Below are 15,041 nucleotides of genomic sequence, written 5' to 3'. Positions count from 1 at the left end.
GACAAGAACAACAACTCAACCTCAGATTGCTTTTACGAGGCACTTTGTGAAGGGTTCCTGATTGTGACCCTCAGACCCATAATTGATGCCTCTCTCGTCTCCCAGATCTGATTTGTGCATTTGTAATGAAGCTACAAGTGCATCTTTAAATATCTGCTTCAGCAGTTTAACACCTATCATGAGACAAAAAGCAATTTGGCACCTGCGCCAGGCAGAAGGCAGAGCAATGGTGGATTAAATTATAATTGATGCAACAGATTTCAGTCGCTCGGTGGGGCATCTGCTGCTTTCTCTTTTTTTCCCTTCTTCAAAGCTGGCATTTGCTTCCCCTCCAGCCATAGTCTCGCCCACAAGTGCCAGGAACCGAGAGATGGCACCGTGCCATCGCTTACAGAAGATCACCTGATCACTGTTAAAAAAGCCCACCCAGGTGTTGTTTAAAAGGCTCTGGCCAGTGAGACAATATCCCAAGGTGGCCAGTACGGAGAAATGATGCAGAATCTCATCATCATATTGTCAACCAAATTGCATTGCCAAGACCCCCCCGACCCATGTCTGTGCCTCAGTCCTCGCATGTCCTGTACTCTAACTGCATGAACACTAATCCGGTGTCGGTCCGTACCCTCCAGGTGAGAGAATGGCTGCCATCCATTTATAACTGCTGTGTTTCTTTGCATTCCCTTGTGTGTATTTCTGTCAGTGTGTCAACGTTTATATGTTTCATTGCTAAATGTCCTTCAGGTGCAAATCTAGAAAGTGTAAATAATTACCATTTTATGAGATTGTTGAAAACACAACTAGATTTGGAGTGAAATTCACAACAACAAAAACAAGAACAAATACATTCATGCAAATTCTATACCAATATTCTATTCTATATTCCAAATTCTATTCTATGATCTATATAATTATATTCCTATACATTTTATATATACATATATTTCCTCAAGAAAAGAAGGACATTAATTACTGAGCCCTTTCGTTTGTCTGTCCATTTTTAGATTGAAAAGATATGCCTCCACTGTGCATTGAAATCTAAATCCCCCCGAAGTAAATTATATTTGCATATAAACATGTGTAAAGATCCCGGGGCAGTTTTAATTTACTAGTGACAATGAGAAAAGGGGAAAACCTATTAGTCCTTGAATTTATACATCTGATCCAGAGCCAGGTGGCTCTTCAGCTGAAGGTCTTCAGACCACGCCGCTGTTGGCTCTATCAGTAAACATTGCCTTTCCTTTAATTCCCCCTGTCTTGCGCACTTAGTGGAGAAGATAATCTCCTAATTGGCTCTGCAAATCCTCACAGCGGACTCTATCGATCCTGCTGCCTCCAATTACAGCCACAGGCCACACAATGGACCGAAAATAAGCTTCTTAACAGCACAGAGGAAGTCAATAGTTAGAGGGAGCCAAAACAAAGCAAATCTGCCTCCCTGAGACATATGTACCTAATCAGAAGCATTTATTTATTTAAGTGATAACTGCAAAACGTTATTTTTGTTCAGAAAATGTATTTATTCAGTCGGTTATACAAAAAACAACAGATCAGAGCCAACCCTTTGACATAACATGAAGACATCCGGTGTAGCCTGATTTATTATTTTGATTTTGTTGTTGCTTAAATCGGCTTTCATCTGTTCCCCCCAGCTCCTCTGCACCGCTGATCATTTTCCCATGCTGTTGCCTCCCGGGTCCCGTCCTGCGAAATACACTGCGCTCCCTGATTAAAAGATATATTGGAGTTGCCAGTTGCTTTATAATAGGGTTTTAAAAACAACAACGTGTGTCATCAATCAGACGAGCACAATCAGGGATCGGGGAGTGACAAAAGCAAGCAGACATTGACCCTGGGATGGGTTTGAATTTCCGCCCTCGTACATAGAGAGTACACAACCCCAGCCTTTGTCTCAAGGAGACCTCTGAAAGGTCCAGCAGCAGAGCCCAAATAAACTACAGCAAACTCTGTGCAAGCAAAAAGTCCCATCCCCAAACCCAGGTGAATTGCATACCCTCTTCTGAATCCACGTCCCGGTGATAGTCATGCTCTGGTGTTTGTGTGAGCGACACAGTTTTGCTGTGCAATCAATTTGGTGTCCATTCTGCTCTGCAGGGAAAGGAGAAGTTCCTGCAGATTCTGCACCGCTACATGGAGATCCACGGCACCGTTTACTACGAGACACAGCGCCCGCCGGAGGTGCCCGCCTTCGTCAAGAACCACGGGCTGCTGCCCCAGCAGGAGCTGCAGCAACTCCTGCGCAAAGCCAAGGTACTGCCCCAGCGGGTGCCATCATGCTCTTACTAAGTAATCCTTTTTTCTCCGTCTGCCTTTCTGTGTTCACGTGTCAATCCTGTAGATCACGTCTGAATGGAGAGAAGTCACATTACCTTGTTCTCTTGTTCCCCATGCCTCTAGCTCTTCATTGGCTTTGGTTTCCCATATGAAGGCCCAGCCCCGTTGGAAGCCATAGCCAACGGCTGCATCTTTTTGCAGCCCAAGTTTCGCCCTCCGCACAGCTCCCTCAATCACGAGTTCTTCAGAGGGAAACCCACGTCCAGAGAGGTCAGTCCAGACAGCCCTGCCTCGAGTGTCTGAATTGGCACATCTCTGCTTTTGAGTGAGACTGTGAGTGTTTGTGTGTGAGAGGAAAGCAAAGTGACATCGGTGTCCACAGACAACACCCAGCACTGTCCTGTAGCTCCCTAGTGTGCAGCCAAGCTGGGCAGCAAAGGAAAAATAAACCTACAACGGTGGACTGCACATCTTTGATATTATTCATCACGATGGGTTAATTTTAGTTTTCTGTGGGACTGGGAACTGTGCAGCGCCTGGATTTCCTGCCTCACGCAGAATGGATGAATCCTCTCAGGCGGCCGATGAAAATAAATTGGTGCCATCTGCCTCGGTGATGGGTAGTGGAGGTGTGAAATGCTTACCCTCACAGTGTTTTGGTTCAGCTGCTCTACTGAATCATATTCGCCTTCCTTTCAGCGTTGTGTTACAATAACCTGGCATTTAATGGGCTGCGTTGTGCTTCTGTCTCACAGGGGGGGAAATTAGCAAGATTTTGACAGGAGTGGTAACCCTGTCTCTGATTCCTTTTCCGTCCAGGTCTCCTCCCAGCACCCGTACGCAGAGCAGTACATTGGGAAGCCCCACGTCATCACAGTGGACTACAACCACTCCCAGGAGTTCGACGCGGCCATCCACGAGATCATGAGGGCGCGGGTAAGGACTGCCGGCTGCCGGGCTGATGTGGGGGGGTGGCGTGCTGTGTTTCTCTCCATTGCTGTGCAATAGTTCACCGTGTGATTACCAGCCAGCAAGGGTGTAGAGTGTTAATGCAAAGCAAGGCATTCTGGGGGAAACAATCCAGGTACAGTCTGAACAGATGTGTGTGGAGCGGTCACCGGGAGGGGTTCAGGGACTGTGCTGTCCTCCCCTTGGCTGGGCAGCTTTCAGAGCTGGAAAGTGCCCAGCCACTCGGAGGCAGAGCGTGTTCCTTATTAGTGATTTTTTTCCTAATGTCAACAGTTTAGTCATTAGGAAGCAGCCCAATTAGGCCACGGTATCCGCAGTCCACACAGACGTACACTAATTACCGAGGGCGAACTCCAATATCCCGGCTAGAGGAGGAAGGAGCGCAGTCATTAACTCAACCGCTTCAATCTGCTAATCTTGGAACGAGCATTAATGATCAATTGATCCCTCCCCCCCGCGGTCTCTCTGCCACCTGGCAGGTGGAGCTCATCAGCATCGATTTGACGAACTTCCACGCGGCACAATTAAAACATCCCAAAGTGCAGCTGGCAAACACATGGCAGGAACAGACCACGAGCGCACGCATGCACTGTTGCAGTTTTCATCTGTTGTTGTGTTTTAATGAGAAACGCATTGGGCAAATGGGGAGTGTAATGCTAATGACAGAACTGTGCCGCAGAGGTAGGGGGGGAGATTAAACGCTCTCCGCTGCCTCTATTCCGTTTCCATTACTGTGTGCTCTCTCACTCATTGGCTGCTTTAATAGCTCGTTTATATACCGAGGTTTTCATTGTTTATTTCTTGGCGGGGGGGAATGAGAAATCAAAGATGGACGGTGATGCTGGAGTTTCAGACATTCACCTCAGATTAGCTTTTTGGATTTGCCCGGTCAGAGTGTCACAACACCCAGGGCTGTGCATTTTTTTGAGAGGGTCGGGGGGTTAACTGGTGCTTGTTCTCTTAAACCAGAGCCTGGAGCGGATCAGGCTCACAGATGTATTTCTCTGGGCTGCAGTTTCTCACGCTGGCTGCCCGTAGATGCTTCACCGCAAACTCTGCCCACTTCCACCTCTACACAGTGCTCAGCTGTAGCCGGTGGTGCACATGCTGCACATTTCTTCAGAGCCATAGACTCGTATCAGTCGGCCAGTGCTGCTGCCATGTGGTGCTCTTGACCGAGCAATTATATCATCCATCTTGTTTGTTGCAGTTCATTATTTTTTGTGCCAAATCGTCAGATTAATTATTTTGGCACAAACGGCGCTCCATACCTATTGGCGAGGCGGGTTTGTGTGGCTATGTGGATCAGATACACATCAGAAACCCTAATTCTCACTTAGGCATCGAAGGAGTTTCATGAAGGTGTTGCTCTCTGCATTATTGTGATTATTCATATTATGTGCCTGACTTCCCATGACAGAATATTATATATGTGTGTGTATATAATAACGAAATGAAAATGTTGGAGGATGAATTATGTATGTGCCTGCCCTTTGCAAAGTGGGGAGAATGTAAGAACTTTAAATGCTTAACATCTGCGAGGGTCCCTGAGCGATGTGAAGCAGTGCATCATGGGATGTCTTGTTTGTGTCAGTGGAAAGAACAACAGGGCCATGTGGGCATGTGCTAATTAGATCATGTCAGGAAGCAAGTTCTGAACATGTGAAGGTGTCCTCTCTGAGCATGCAACCTCAGACATCTGTGGCAAATGACTGTCCTAGTTGCCTCTCTCTTGTTTTGTTTGTGCGTGGGAGAGCGTGTGTGTGTTTCCGCACTAATTTAGTCCAACGGTTGTTTTCCGTTTGTGAGTCATTATTCACTTAATTAAATGAGAATTTTCCTTTGAAATCCACCATTGAGGGAGGAAATTAAAGATCAATGCTTAAAAATAACTCTCGATTACAATCCCGACGGTAGTTTCCGTATGCTCATTTATTGCACAGGTTACACACCGAGCATGGCACGTGAATACAAGAAGAAAGGTCAGTTGTGTTTACAAGCGGTGCCCAATCTACCCTTTCAAGGAGATTGTATTTACTGCGGGGACTCAGAGGTAACTGGAAATGATTTGCAGTGTTGTTAGACCCCCCGAAATCTGATGCCTTTAGTGGCTGATTTAATTTAGTCGCAAAGCAAAAACAATTAAGCCAGCCTCGTTTCAAAATTAACAAATTTGCCTGTTTTGATTAAAGAACAGAAATGGCTTTTAATTGCAATCAGCGTATACAAAACAAAACCAAATGAGAAAACCAGAAAAATTAACCCTTGAAACACTTTATTGACGAGATTTTTGCATTGCATTGTGTTATTGGGTTTTGCTGAATAGATGGGCATGATAAGATGTTAATTGCTTAATTTTATCATGCAGTCCCCCTATTTGGAGGCATCTGCATTCGTTATGTTCCTCCACTCATTTATTCAGGTTTTTCCTGGAATTTGTCAATTGTCTGTATATACACACACACGTTTTGAACAGGAATTGGGATCATCACAGAGTCATGTGACAGACACCTTTATTCACACACAAACTTCATGAGAGCAACAACATCACTCTGTACGACACAACTGAGACACGGAGGCACAACTGAGGCAGACCACAGTTTCAGTTTCTGCCAATCAGCTGAGAAATCGCTCTTTGTTTATATTTTATTACTTGGAATGAGATAGGACGAATGGTTTGTCACACACCTGGAAAGTCTGTATCAGAAAGCATAATGACAAAATCACTTTTATGGGCCCTTACATACCTGTCGAAAGCACAGGAAAGCCCAGATTTAGTCTGTCACCGTGGGTTTGTTCTTCATTTTCATGGAAAGAGATCATTTATTGTCATGCTTTTGTGGTTTTCCTCCAAAGCTTTGAAAGCCATCTACAGCGCACAAAGTACAGAAAGGGACCATTCTTTAAACAGATAAGTCACGCATGTCCGGAACGAACCACAGAGCCATGTAGTGGAAGCAGAATCTCTTCCTTGGGAGACAGGGCTGCAGGAAAGATTGGGCTCCATTTGGGACTGGGCAACCAAACCACCAAGATGGGCCAAACGCAACTGCACCGTGGTGTGTGGCTCTTTGTACTGCCTAGTCCCTTGTTGATACACTGTTTGTGTGCCCACCAGGTGGAGCCCTACCTGCCATACGAGTACACCTGCGAGGGGATGCTGGAGAGAGTCCATGCCTACATCCAGCATCAGGTGAGGCTGCCTGGTTTCTTTCCTGCCCAGATCAGTCACGGAGGGCTATTCCCCCCTGACCAAGCCGATTGCCTCGGGGGATCAGAACTGCTTTCTAATATTCTACTGCGATCAGAGGTCCTTGTGATATAAAAGGTGGTGTCGCACGGGCAGCCGAGGGTTGTCTGAGTGGTAGACGTGCCCAGCCTGCTAATGGCGCAGCCCCCGGCCGGTGAGCGGTGTCTTTAAGAATCACTCTGATTGCAATTTTTTATTTCCTGCTAAAAAGATTACCAGAGTTCAGTTCATAAACTAGCTCTTATCTCACCTTCCCTCCTCCCTGATGAATGACTCGGCAGATGCGATGGGAGGCACATTATCTGACTTTGGAGGGGAGAGAAAAAGATTTCCCGCTTAGGTCTGTTTAATAAACGTGGGCCGGGGGGCGCAGTGGGTCTGTCAGAGGATTTTATTATGCTACAATATTAAAAGCCCCACTGAGATTTAATTTAATCAGCAATCTCTCTGTGAGAGTGTGTGCGTGCGTGTGTGTGTATGTGTGTGTCACTGCCTTTTATTTATATACACTTAACCCTGTGTGGCTTTCGTAGCCTATTTTCAAGTTTTAAAAAGGCTGAAACAAAGAGATCAATGTACATTATACCGGAGAGATAAATCGCACTGTATAATGCTGCACATAACAGAGACTTTGTTTCTCTGAGTGCATTTCTAATTGCCTCTGAAGGCAGTGGGGGGTTAGCTTTCAGGCCTCTGTGCATGTATTTCTGCTCACTTTGAATCGAGAATGATGGTTTCTGTTCGTCATCCTCCTGTCTAGGACTTCTGTGCCCCAGAGGCCCCGTTCACCCCAACAAACGTCTCCAAGTCCTGGCCGGGGAGCAGCTCCAGCCCCTTCATCTCCCTGCCCAATGCCACCGGACTGGCCTGGGCCTCCAACGTCACCGCGCCGCCCTCCTGGCCGCCCCTGAGCGCCCTGCTGCTGCTGGTGTCGGAGGAGGGAGAGTCCTGCATCGCCAAGTGCCAGAACCATGGCTTGATCTGCGAGCCAGCCTTCTTCCGGTTTGTCAACAACAAGGAGGCCCTGGCCCGGTGAGTGGGTCCACTCGGTGCCACCCCTGGGAGCCGCGCTGTGCAGGTGACATGGAAATAGTGTGCATTTGGACCAGGCTTGAGCCAGGCTAGTCCTCCAGGTCCTTCCAGCTGATAAGTAGCCATAGAACTTGCAGAAACCTGGCAGTAGAGGTCAGATTTAAGCAATTAAGTAATTAACAGACTCAATGAAGTCATCAGGAGCACAACTGGGATGAAAACAGAATAATCCGTCTCTCTAGGTCTTTGTAGCACCAACTCCCTTGAGCAAGCTCAGTTCCTGGAGGGCCAAGGTGACCATTGGCTCTCATTTCTTCTCAATTAATTATTTGATTAAACCCACCACACTTCCTGACATTTCCCTCTAGGCCAGAAGGAAATCTGTTTAGTTGGTACAAGAGATTTTTAACATTCCTTTATATTAAAAGGCTGTGGGTGGAGGTGTTAAATGTTTCCAGTTCAACATGAGATTAATAGAGTTAGTGAAGATCTTGGATTTGGAATAATAAACAGGAGATCTTGAGGCCGTCTTGGGATTTTATTTAGGCATTGACTGCAAGAAATGAGCGAGTACGTTAATCATCCCATTTACAGTGCCTTGCGAAAGTATTCACCCCCCTTGGCATTTTTCCCAATTTTGTTGCCTTGAATTAAAATAGATTTTTGGGGGGTTTGTATCATTTGATTTACACAACATGCCTACCACTTTGAAGATGCAAAATATTTGTATTGTGAAACAAACAAGAATTAAGACAAAAAAACTGTAAACTTGAGCATGCATAACTATTCACAACCCCAAAGTCAATACTTTGTAGAGCCATCTTTTGTAGCAAATACAGCTGCAATTCTCTTGGAGTACGTCTCTATAAGCTTAGCACATCTAGCCACTGGGATTTTTGCCCATTCTTCAAGGCAAAACTGCTCCAGCTTCTTCAAGTTGAAACCGGTTTTCCTCAAGAATTTCCATGTATTTAGCGCCATCCATCATTCCTTCAATTCTGACCAGTTTCACAGTCCCTGCTGATGAAAAACATCCCACAGCATGATGCTGCCACCACCATGCTTCACTGTGGGGATGCTGTTCTCTGGGTGATGAGAGGTGTTGGGTTTGCGCCAGACGTAGCATTTTCCTTGATGGCCAAAAAGCTCAATTTTAGTCTCGTCTGACCAGAGTACCTTCTTCCATATGTTTGGGGAGTCTTTGGCGAACAGCAAACGTGTTTGCTTATTTTTTTCGTTAAGCAGTGGCTTTTTTCTGGCAACTCTTTCATAAAGCCCAGCTTTGTGGAGTGTACGGCTTAAAGTGGTCCTATGGACAGATACTCCAATCTCCACTCTTTCTTGCCTCTCTGATTAATGCCCTCCTTGCCTGGTCTGTGAGTTTTGGTGGGCGGCCCTGTCTTGGCAGGTTTGATGTGGTGCAATATCTTTCCATTTTTTAATAATGGATTTAATGGTGTTCAAATGTTCAAAGTTTCAGATATTTTTTTATAACCCAATCCTGATCTGTACTTTGTCCCTGATCTGTTTGGGGAGCTCCTTGGTCTTCATGGTGCTGCTTGCTTGGTGGTGCCCCGTGCTCAGTGGTGTTACAGACTCTGGGGCTTTTCAGAACAGGTGTATATATACTGAGATCATGTGACACTTAGATTGCATACAGGTGGACTTTAACTAATGGTGTGACTTCTGAAGGTAATTGGTTGCACCAGATCTTATTTAGGGGCTTCATAGCAAAGGGAGTGAATACATAAGCACACACCACTTTTCTGTTTTTAATTTTTTTAGAATTTCTTAAAACAAGTTATTTTTTTCATTTCACTTCACCAATTTGGACTATTTTGTGTATGTCCATTACAAGAAATCCAAATAAAAATCCATTTCAATTACAGGTTGGAAAAATGCCAAGGGGGGTGAATACTTTTGCAAGCCACTGTATATCACTGTTAGATTTTAAGAAAGCTTTCCCTTGTCAATTTGCACAGCGATGTTGGTGTTGCAGTTTTCCCAGTGCTATAACATGTATGCACATCTCTTGTCCATAGATTTATCATGGCTTATGTCATTGTTTATGTCTCTGGGTGCTTGACAAGGATTTAACTGCAGTTTACTATTTCACCACTATACAATTTTTATCACTCACTCACTCATTCACTCATACACTCACTCTCTCTCACTCACTCACTCCCTCACTCTCATTCACTCACTCTCATCCACTCGCTCTCAGTCTCCCACCAACTCTCTCGCTCACTCACTTACTCTCTCACTCATCTCTCACTCTACCGAGTGTGTTCTTGCTGAAATGGTTCTGACCTACATGCTGACAGTCATTCCCTCCCGTATTACACCTCCTGTATTACCCCTCCCCCCCAGGCTGGAGGTGCAGTGTGAGGGCATCGAGTCCGAGATGAACCACGTCTTCCCGGCGTTCTCGGTGGTCCGGCGGGAGTGCGGCCTGCAGAAGGAGCCGCTCCTCTTCAGCTGCGCCGGCTTCAGCAGCAAGTACCGCCGCCTCTGCCCCTGCAGGGACTTCCGCAAAGGCCAGGTGGCGCTGTGCAGGGACTGTTTATGATCCCCCCCAGCCCCCCAGCGCTCAGCCACCGTGCCCAGATCCCAGCATGCGGAGACACAGAGGTGGGCGGTCCAGTTCACGGTGCCAGAGACATTAATACCAACAAACGGTGCGGCGTGGGGAAGAATGGCCTGGCAGTGAGCTGGTGGATACAGCGCAGAGTCAGGTTCACAACAAGGGAGGTTAAGCTACAGCACTAATGGGTTGACCCCTTCTCTGAACACTGTTTTGATCTCTACATCCTACATATAAAAACAGACTGAAGCAAAACTAAATCGTTGCTCTGGGAAGGAGTCCAGGAAGCTGTAGGCAGACCTGGAGAAAACTCTACCTAAACCCGGCTTTGGAAAGGTCTGCCTTGGGTCTACAGGGCCTTGAAGTGTTTGTACAGCATCAGTCACACCTGGCCAGAAGGCAACAGATTTAATCCAGGTGCTTTCGCTGGAGAGGAGAATGTGTGGAGGGCCAGGTGGATGGAGGCGGGGTGGTGGGGATCTTGCATTTGGTTTCTGTTAATTCATATGATGATGTTTCTTTCTTTCTTAATTTATTGATTCATTTCTTAATTTATTGCTCTTGCCTCCTCATCCTGGCCCCTCTTCGAACTCTCGCCTGACCCTCTCCACGTGGGAGAAGAATTACGATGTACGGTTCCCGATTGACAATCCCGACACTGGTTTCCGCTCCGGCATTGAACACGACTTCCACTCCAGCTTCACTCCTCTGTATCCATGTCCGTACGACAAAAACGTTTCAAAACTCAGTCTGGAATCCCCCCTGCCCCACATACCCTCTGCGACTTACCAGTGAGCGTCTGATCTTTATCATGTGAAGCAGGGACAGTCGAGACCATGACGGAGAGAGATGAATGGATATTTGCGAACGAGGTAAGGAGACGCGCTGCTCAGATTGGAACTGAGGGTTTTTAAGATTCTGGGTTTATAAAGACAAGCGAGAGGGGGAATAAAACAACTAATGTGATTTACTTTTTGTGCTTCCAGTCAGTGCAATAAAGAAAAGTATCGACTTTTTTAATGTACTGAAAATCTTCTGTTGTTTTTTGTTGTTATTTGAGAAATGAACCAAACTCTTTGCACTCTCCTTCTCAAACTCATCTCCTTCCCTCGCTTCTCTGCACAGTCCTGTATTTTCTAGTCCTGATCAGCACCAGACACATAGGTACGCTCTTTTGGACGCGGTTTTGTGTTACCGGGAACGCAGCATGGCAAGGGCAAGGGCACAACGCCACGCTTAGATACTGATACATAAAGGTAAAAGACAAAGAGGGCTTCATTTTCACAATGCATTAATAGGATGAAGCCAGTTAACAGGGTTATCAGAATAATTTGCCAGGAAAATGGCACATTTGTATAAGCAGCTCTTTAACATAATGCCACAATGCCAAAGTCATTCTCACACAGGCTTTACAAGGGAGAAAACAATGGTGCCGTGAAGACTCACTCACCTGGCTGACTGGGGGTCTCCAGCCCCCGACGCTTATCTCACGGGCACAGACGTGAGGCATATTCACCGCCGTTTCAAGGAACCGCCGTTTTGTTCTCATGTGGAAGGATAGAGGAAAGCTGTGCGTGTTTGTAGCAGAGGCCTCTTGATGAAAGAGGTTAATTAAGGTAGATTGACTCGGATTAATACGCAAAGCCTGATTGAAAGAGGTGAGGAGTAAATTCAAGGTGACGGAACACAGCCCTGCTCCGCTACACATCGATCGCCCGGTCGAATAGTGTACGCGGAAACACTGCCACGGGTTCGGGGAACCAAAGGTGACAAGGCTGTCTTGAAATAATGGATCGCTGTGGATACTTTGAGGCTCAAACTGTTCCCATTACTGTAATCCCCGCGACTCGATTCTATCAGCACTCGCACATTTGTAAGACCTTTCTGATTTCACAGGCGGAGGAGGAGAGCCAAGCACCCGGCCGGACAAAGCCGGGAGATAGGATGGTATTTACACTCGGCGATGCGCTTTATGCATCACAGGGGCCGACAGCGAGACACGAGCGAGTCCAGAGCTTGGGAGGAAGCGTGGCTGTGGACAAGCTAGAGCACACGGGGGAACAGGAATAAAAATAATAGGGACAGATCTACTGGGTGGGGGAAAAAGAAAAGAAAGGGCATAATCACAGCTGAAGCATGAGGTTCTGAGATACGGTGAAGCGCGGCTACACCGGTTCAGGCACTGGTGGCATCCTCGGTCTGCTGTGGTCCTCTGACATCACGGACATCTGATTTCTGTTGTGGACTTTTAAGATTCCCTTGCAGACTGAGAAGAAAAAGGCAGCGAGGGACTCTTTCAAGCTCTCAAAGATTTGACTTTCACTCGAGCTTGGCAAACTGTGGCGCTACATCGTGTACGGTGTGTTGCTTCTGCTCTCTTTTGTTTTTTTTCTCGTTTTTTTTTTTTCGTCGCTAGACTGAGGCACTCTGGACAGGCACATTATTTCTCCGTACGTCTGGTTTGTAATTGGGCAGGTGTCTGGTATTTTACTTGTCACAGCCCACGCTTTTTCAGTTCCTATTAATCTCAAGAACAAAAGGGCAGGAAAAGAACCGGATTAACCATTCACGGCTCGTATGAAAACACGAGGATTCAGCGCTGGACCCTTCCCCGTGCGATCTGGTCCAGTGGGGTGTGGTTGTGTTTGTTATGTGTGTGTGAGGGGAGCGCTGTACCAGTAACATCATAGTGTATCTGATCAGTAACCCTGAAGTAAAAGAGATGTGTAGTGAATTCTCCATGGCAACCTGGCAAGTAACTCAGCCCCTGGAAACTCAAGTCTTGCCCACCCACCTTGGGACCCTTGAATCCTTCCCCACGATGTCCACGGAGATCAGACATCAAAACGAGTCCGACCTTTCAACCCCCCAGTCTGTGTTCTAGGTCATCCTGCTTGTTATTATTTTTTGGTTTTCAGTGTCTGTTTTTGTTGTTGCTCTTGAAGTTGTTTTAATTAATAATGCTGTTATGAGTCCCTCTGGCTGCTGCTGCCTGCGAGCCTCTCTGTTTGAAAGAAGATTCACACTATTGATTTTTTGGGGGCCTTCAATCTTGGGGCTATGAAGCAGGTCTCTGAAGGAGGCTAATCCCAGGATCACTGCAGCAGCTTACACATCTTTCCTGACAAAAAAAATAAAAGCTTTATTATTGAATTAACAAGCAACTTATTAGATTTGTGCTTTTAGTTTTCATTTTAGTTTGCATGTTTACTTAGTGTGTTTTCTCCACTCCTTGGAATTTAATTTGCGGTATAATCTACCAACCTGATTTTCATTCAGTCCTCCACCTTAAATTAATTTACTTTGCTTGTTTGTTTTTGGGGTTTCTGTTTGTGTGTCTGTGTCCCATGCCACGGGTGCATTGGCATGGGAAAAACCCTCCTAAATTTTTAAACAGACTACGCCACTCCGTTCCGCACCCTCCCCGCACAGGACGTTTGGATCTCGGCACACCAACAGGACACCAGGTTCAATCAATGTACAGCTTATTTCCAAAGAAGCAGATCCATAAAAAGACAACCAATACAATATAATAGAAGGACAATTACTAATAACTAAAACCAGTTTAAAATGCCTTACTGGCCCAGGCTATAACTATAAAACCCCTACCCTAAACTAAACAAATAGAAAAAGAAAACATAACGATCCTAACTAAAAGCCCTAAAAATAAGCTAAAATTATTCCCTCAGTCACACAAAGTGACTGTGCACAATACCCCTGGGCTTGTCCCCACAGACAGCAACACCACGCACTACCACCACTAGGTAAGCGTGATGTTGGAGCTCTGTGGGATTTCCTCTCCGCAAGCCGATTACCTCTTTACTTCGTTGTCTCGTCCAAATATCTCCCAACCAGACGCACTCTCACCACTACAGGTAAGTGCCTCCACCTGGTGCTGCGATCTAAGGGGTAGGAACAAAATGTGCAATACACGCAGTTCATTTCCTTGTACAACACACACAATCCTCAGGGGGGGCAGCAGGGAAAAACTACAGGAGGCACAGGCAGCAGCGGCTTTCCATATATATTCCCAACTAGTGGCATGTTCCACCACGCGTCAGGGATTGCCATCTTCTGACCATGGGTTCACTGTTCTCACTAGCCATTCTCCACCCACACCAGGAATTGCCGTCATCTGGTCACAGGTGTGCCATCCACTGTACAAGGCAAGCCATCTTCACCACCACCACCACACAGTTACCTCCTGTCTCATCCAAGTCCCGCACACTGCACCCTGCTGCCGTCACCCTGGCTCAGTTCAGTCTGTGGCGCAACCTTGCTGCCCTCTGGAGGTGGCGTTCTCTTGGCTGGGAGTCTACAGGCACAGAGGGCAGAGGCAATGCGACCCCGGGGTCTGTGACACCTTCCCCCCGCCCGTCCGGGGCACCCGAGCGAATGGTCAGCTCTGGGGCTGCCCATCTTCCGCCCGCGCTGCCACATGCTTCCACGTAGACGGTCAGGGCAGACACCCACCTTTGCTCTCCCGTCTTCCATCCATTGGCCCCCGGGCAGGGCACCTGGTCACTCACCCCCTTCTGTCGCCTCTCCTCTCCGTCCACCCCTCATGTGCTGCCCTGCCCCTAATGCGCCCAGTGCCACCACCTCCCAGTGCGCCATTGGTCTCACTGTGCCCTTCTGTGCTCTCGTCTCTTTGTCTACTCTCCGGTCTGCCTCTTCTCTCTGGACTCCTTCTGTGCTGAACCAGCCAGCCTTTATCCACCTGGGGGGTCGGGGAGCGGGTGAAGTTCCAGTGACCGTGTGCAGTATGTCCCAAAGGAGGGCAAGTGATTGGCTGGGTAATAAAACAATAATAAACACACATGCAAATGATAAAGCAATAAAGCAATTAAAAGATTACGTGATTAAAGCAAACTAAGTGTAAGTGAATACTTAAATACATAAAAAACAGAATAT

The 15,041-nt window shown here is 46.8% G+C and overlaps 1 protein-coding gene across 1 annotated transcript in view; it reads left to right on the top strand.

Moving 5' to 3' along the window:
• mgat5b (alpha-1,6-mannosylglycoprotein 6-beta-N-acetylglucosaminyltransferase B) overlaps positions 1 to 11,133 on the top strand; it is an 81,848-nt gene extending 70,715 nt beyond the window's left edge. Inside the window, exons 13-18 of the mRNA XM_066704311.1 lie at positions 2,113 to 2,268; positions 2,416 to 2,562; positions 3,112 to 3,228; positions 6,380 to 6,454; positions 7,272 to 7,543; positions 9,914 to 11,133. Coding sequence (XP_066560408.1) covers positions 2,113 to 2,268; positions 2,416 to 2,562; positions 3,112 to 3,228; positions 6,380 to 6,454; positions 7,272 to 7,543; positions 9,914 to 10,112 — 966 coding nt within the window. The 3' untranslated portion in view covers positions 10,113 to 11,133. The remainder of the gene's footprint in view (positions 1 to 2,112; positions 2,269 to 2,415; positions 2,563 to 3,111; positions 3,229 to 6,379; positions 6,455 to 7,271; positions 7,544 to 9,913) is intronic.
• Positions 11,134 to 15,041: the final 3,908 nt, after the last annotated feature.

Source organism: Amia ocellicauda, chromosome 5 (genome assembly GCF_036373705.1).
Source record: "Amia ocellicauda isolate fAmiCal2 chromosome 5, fAmiCal2.hap1, whole genome shotgun sequence".
In the NCBI taxonomy this organism is placed as follows: domain Eukaryota; kingdom Metazoa; phylum Chordata; class Actinopteri; order Amiiformes; family Amiidae; genus Amia; species Amia ocellicauda.
The sequence above is the reverse complement of the archived record's forward strand: the minus strand, read 5'-3'. Positions and strand labels throughout refer to the sequence as shown.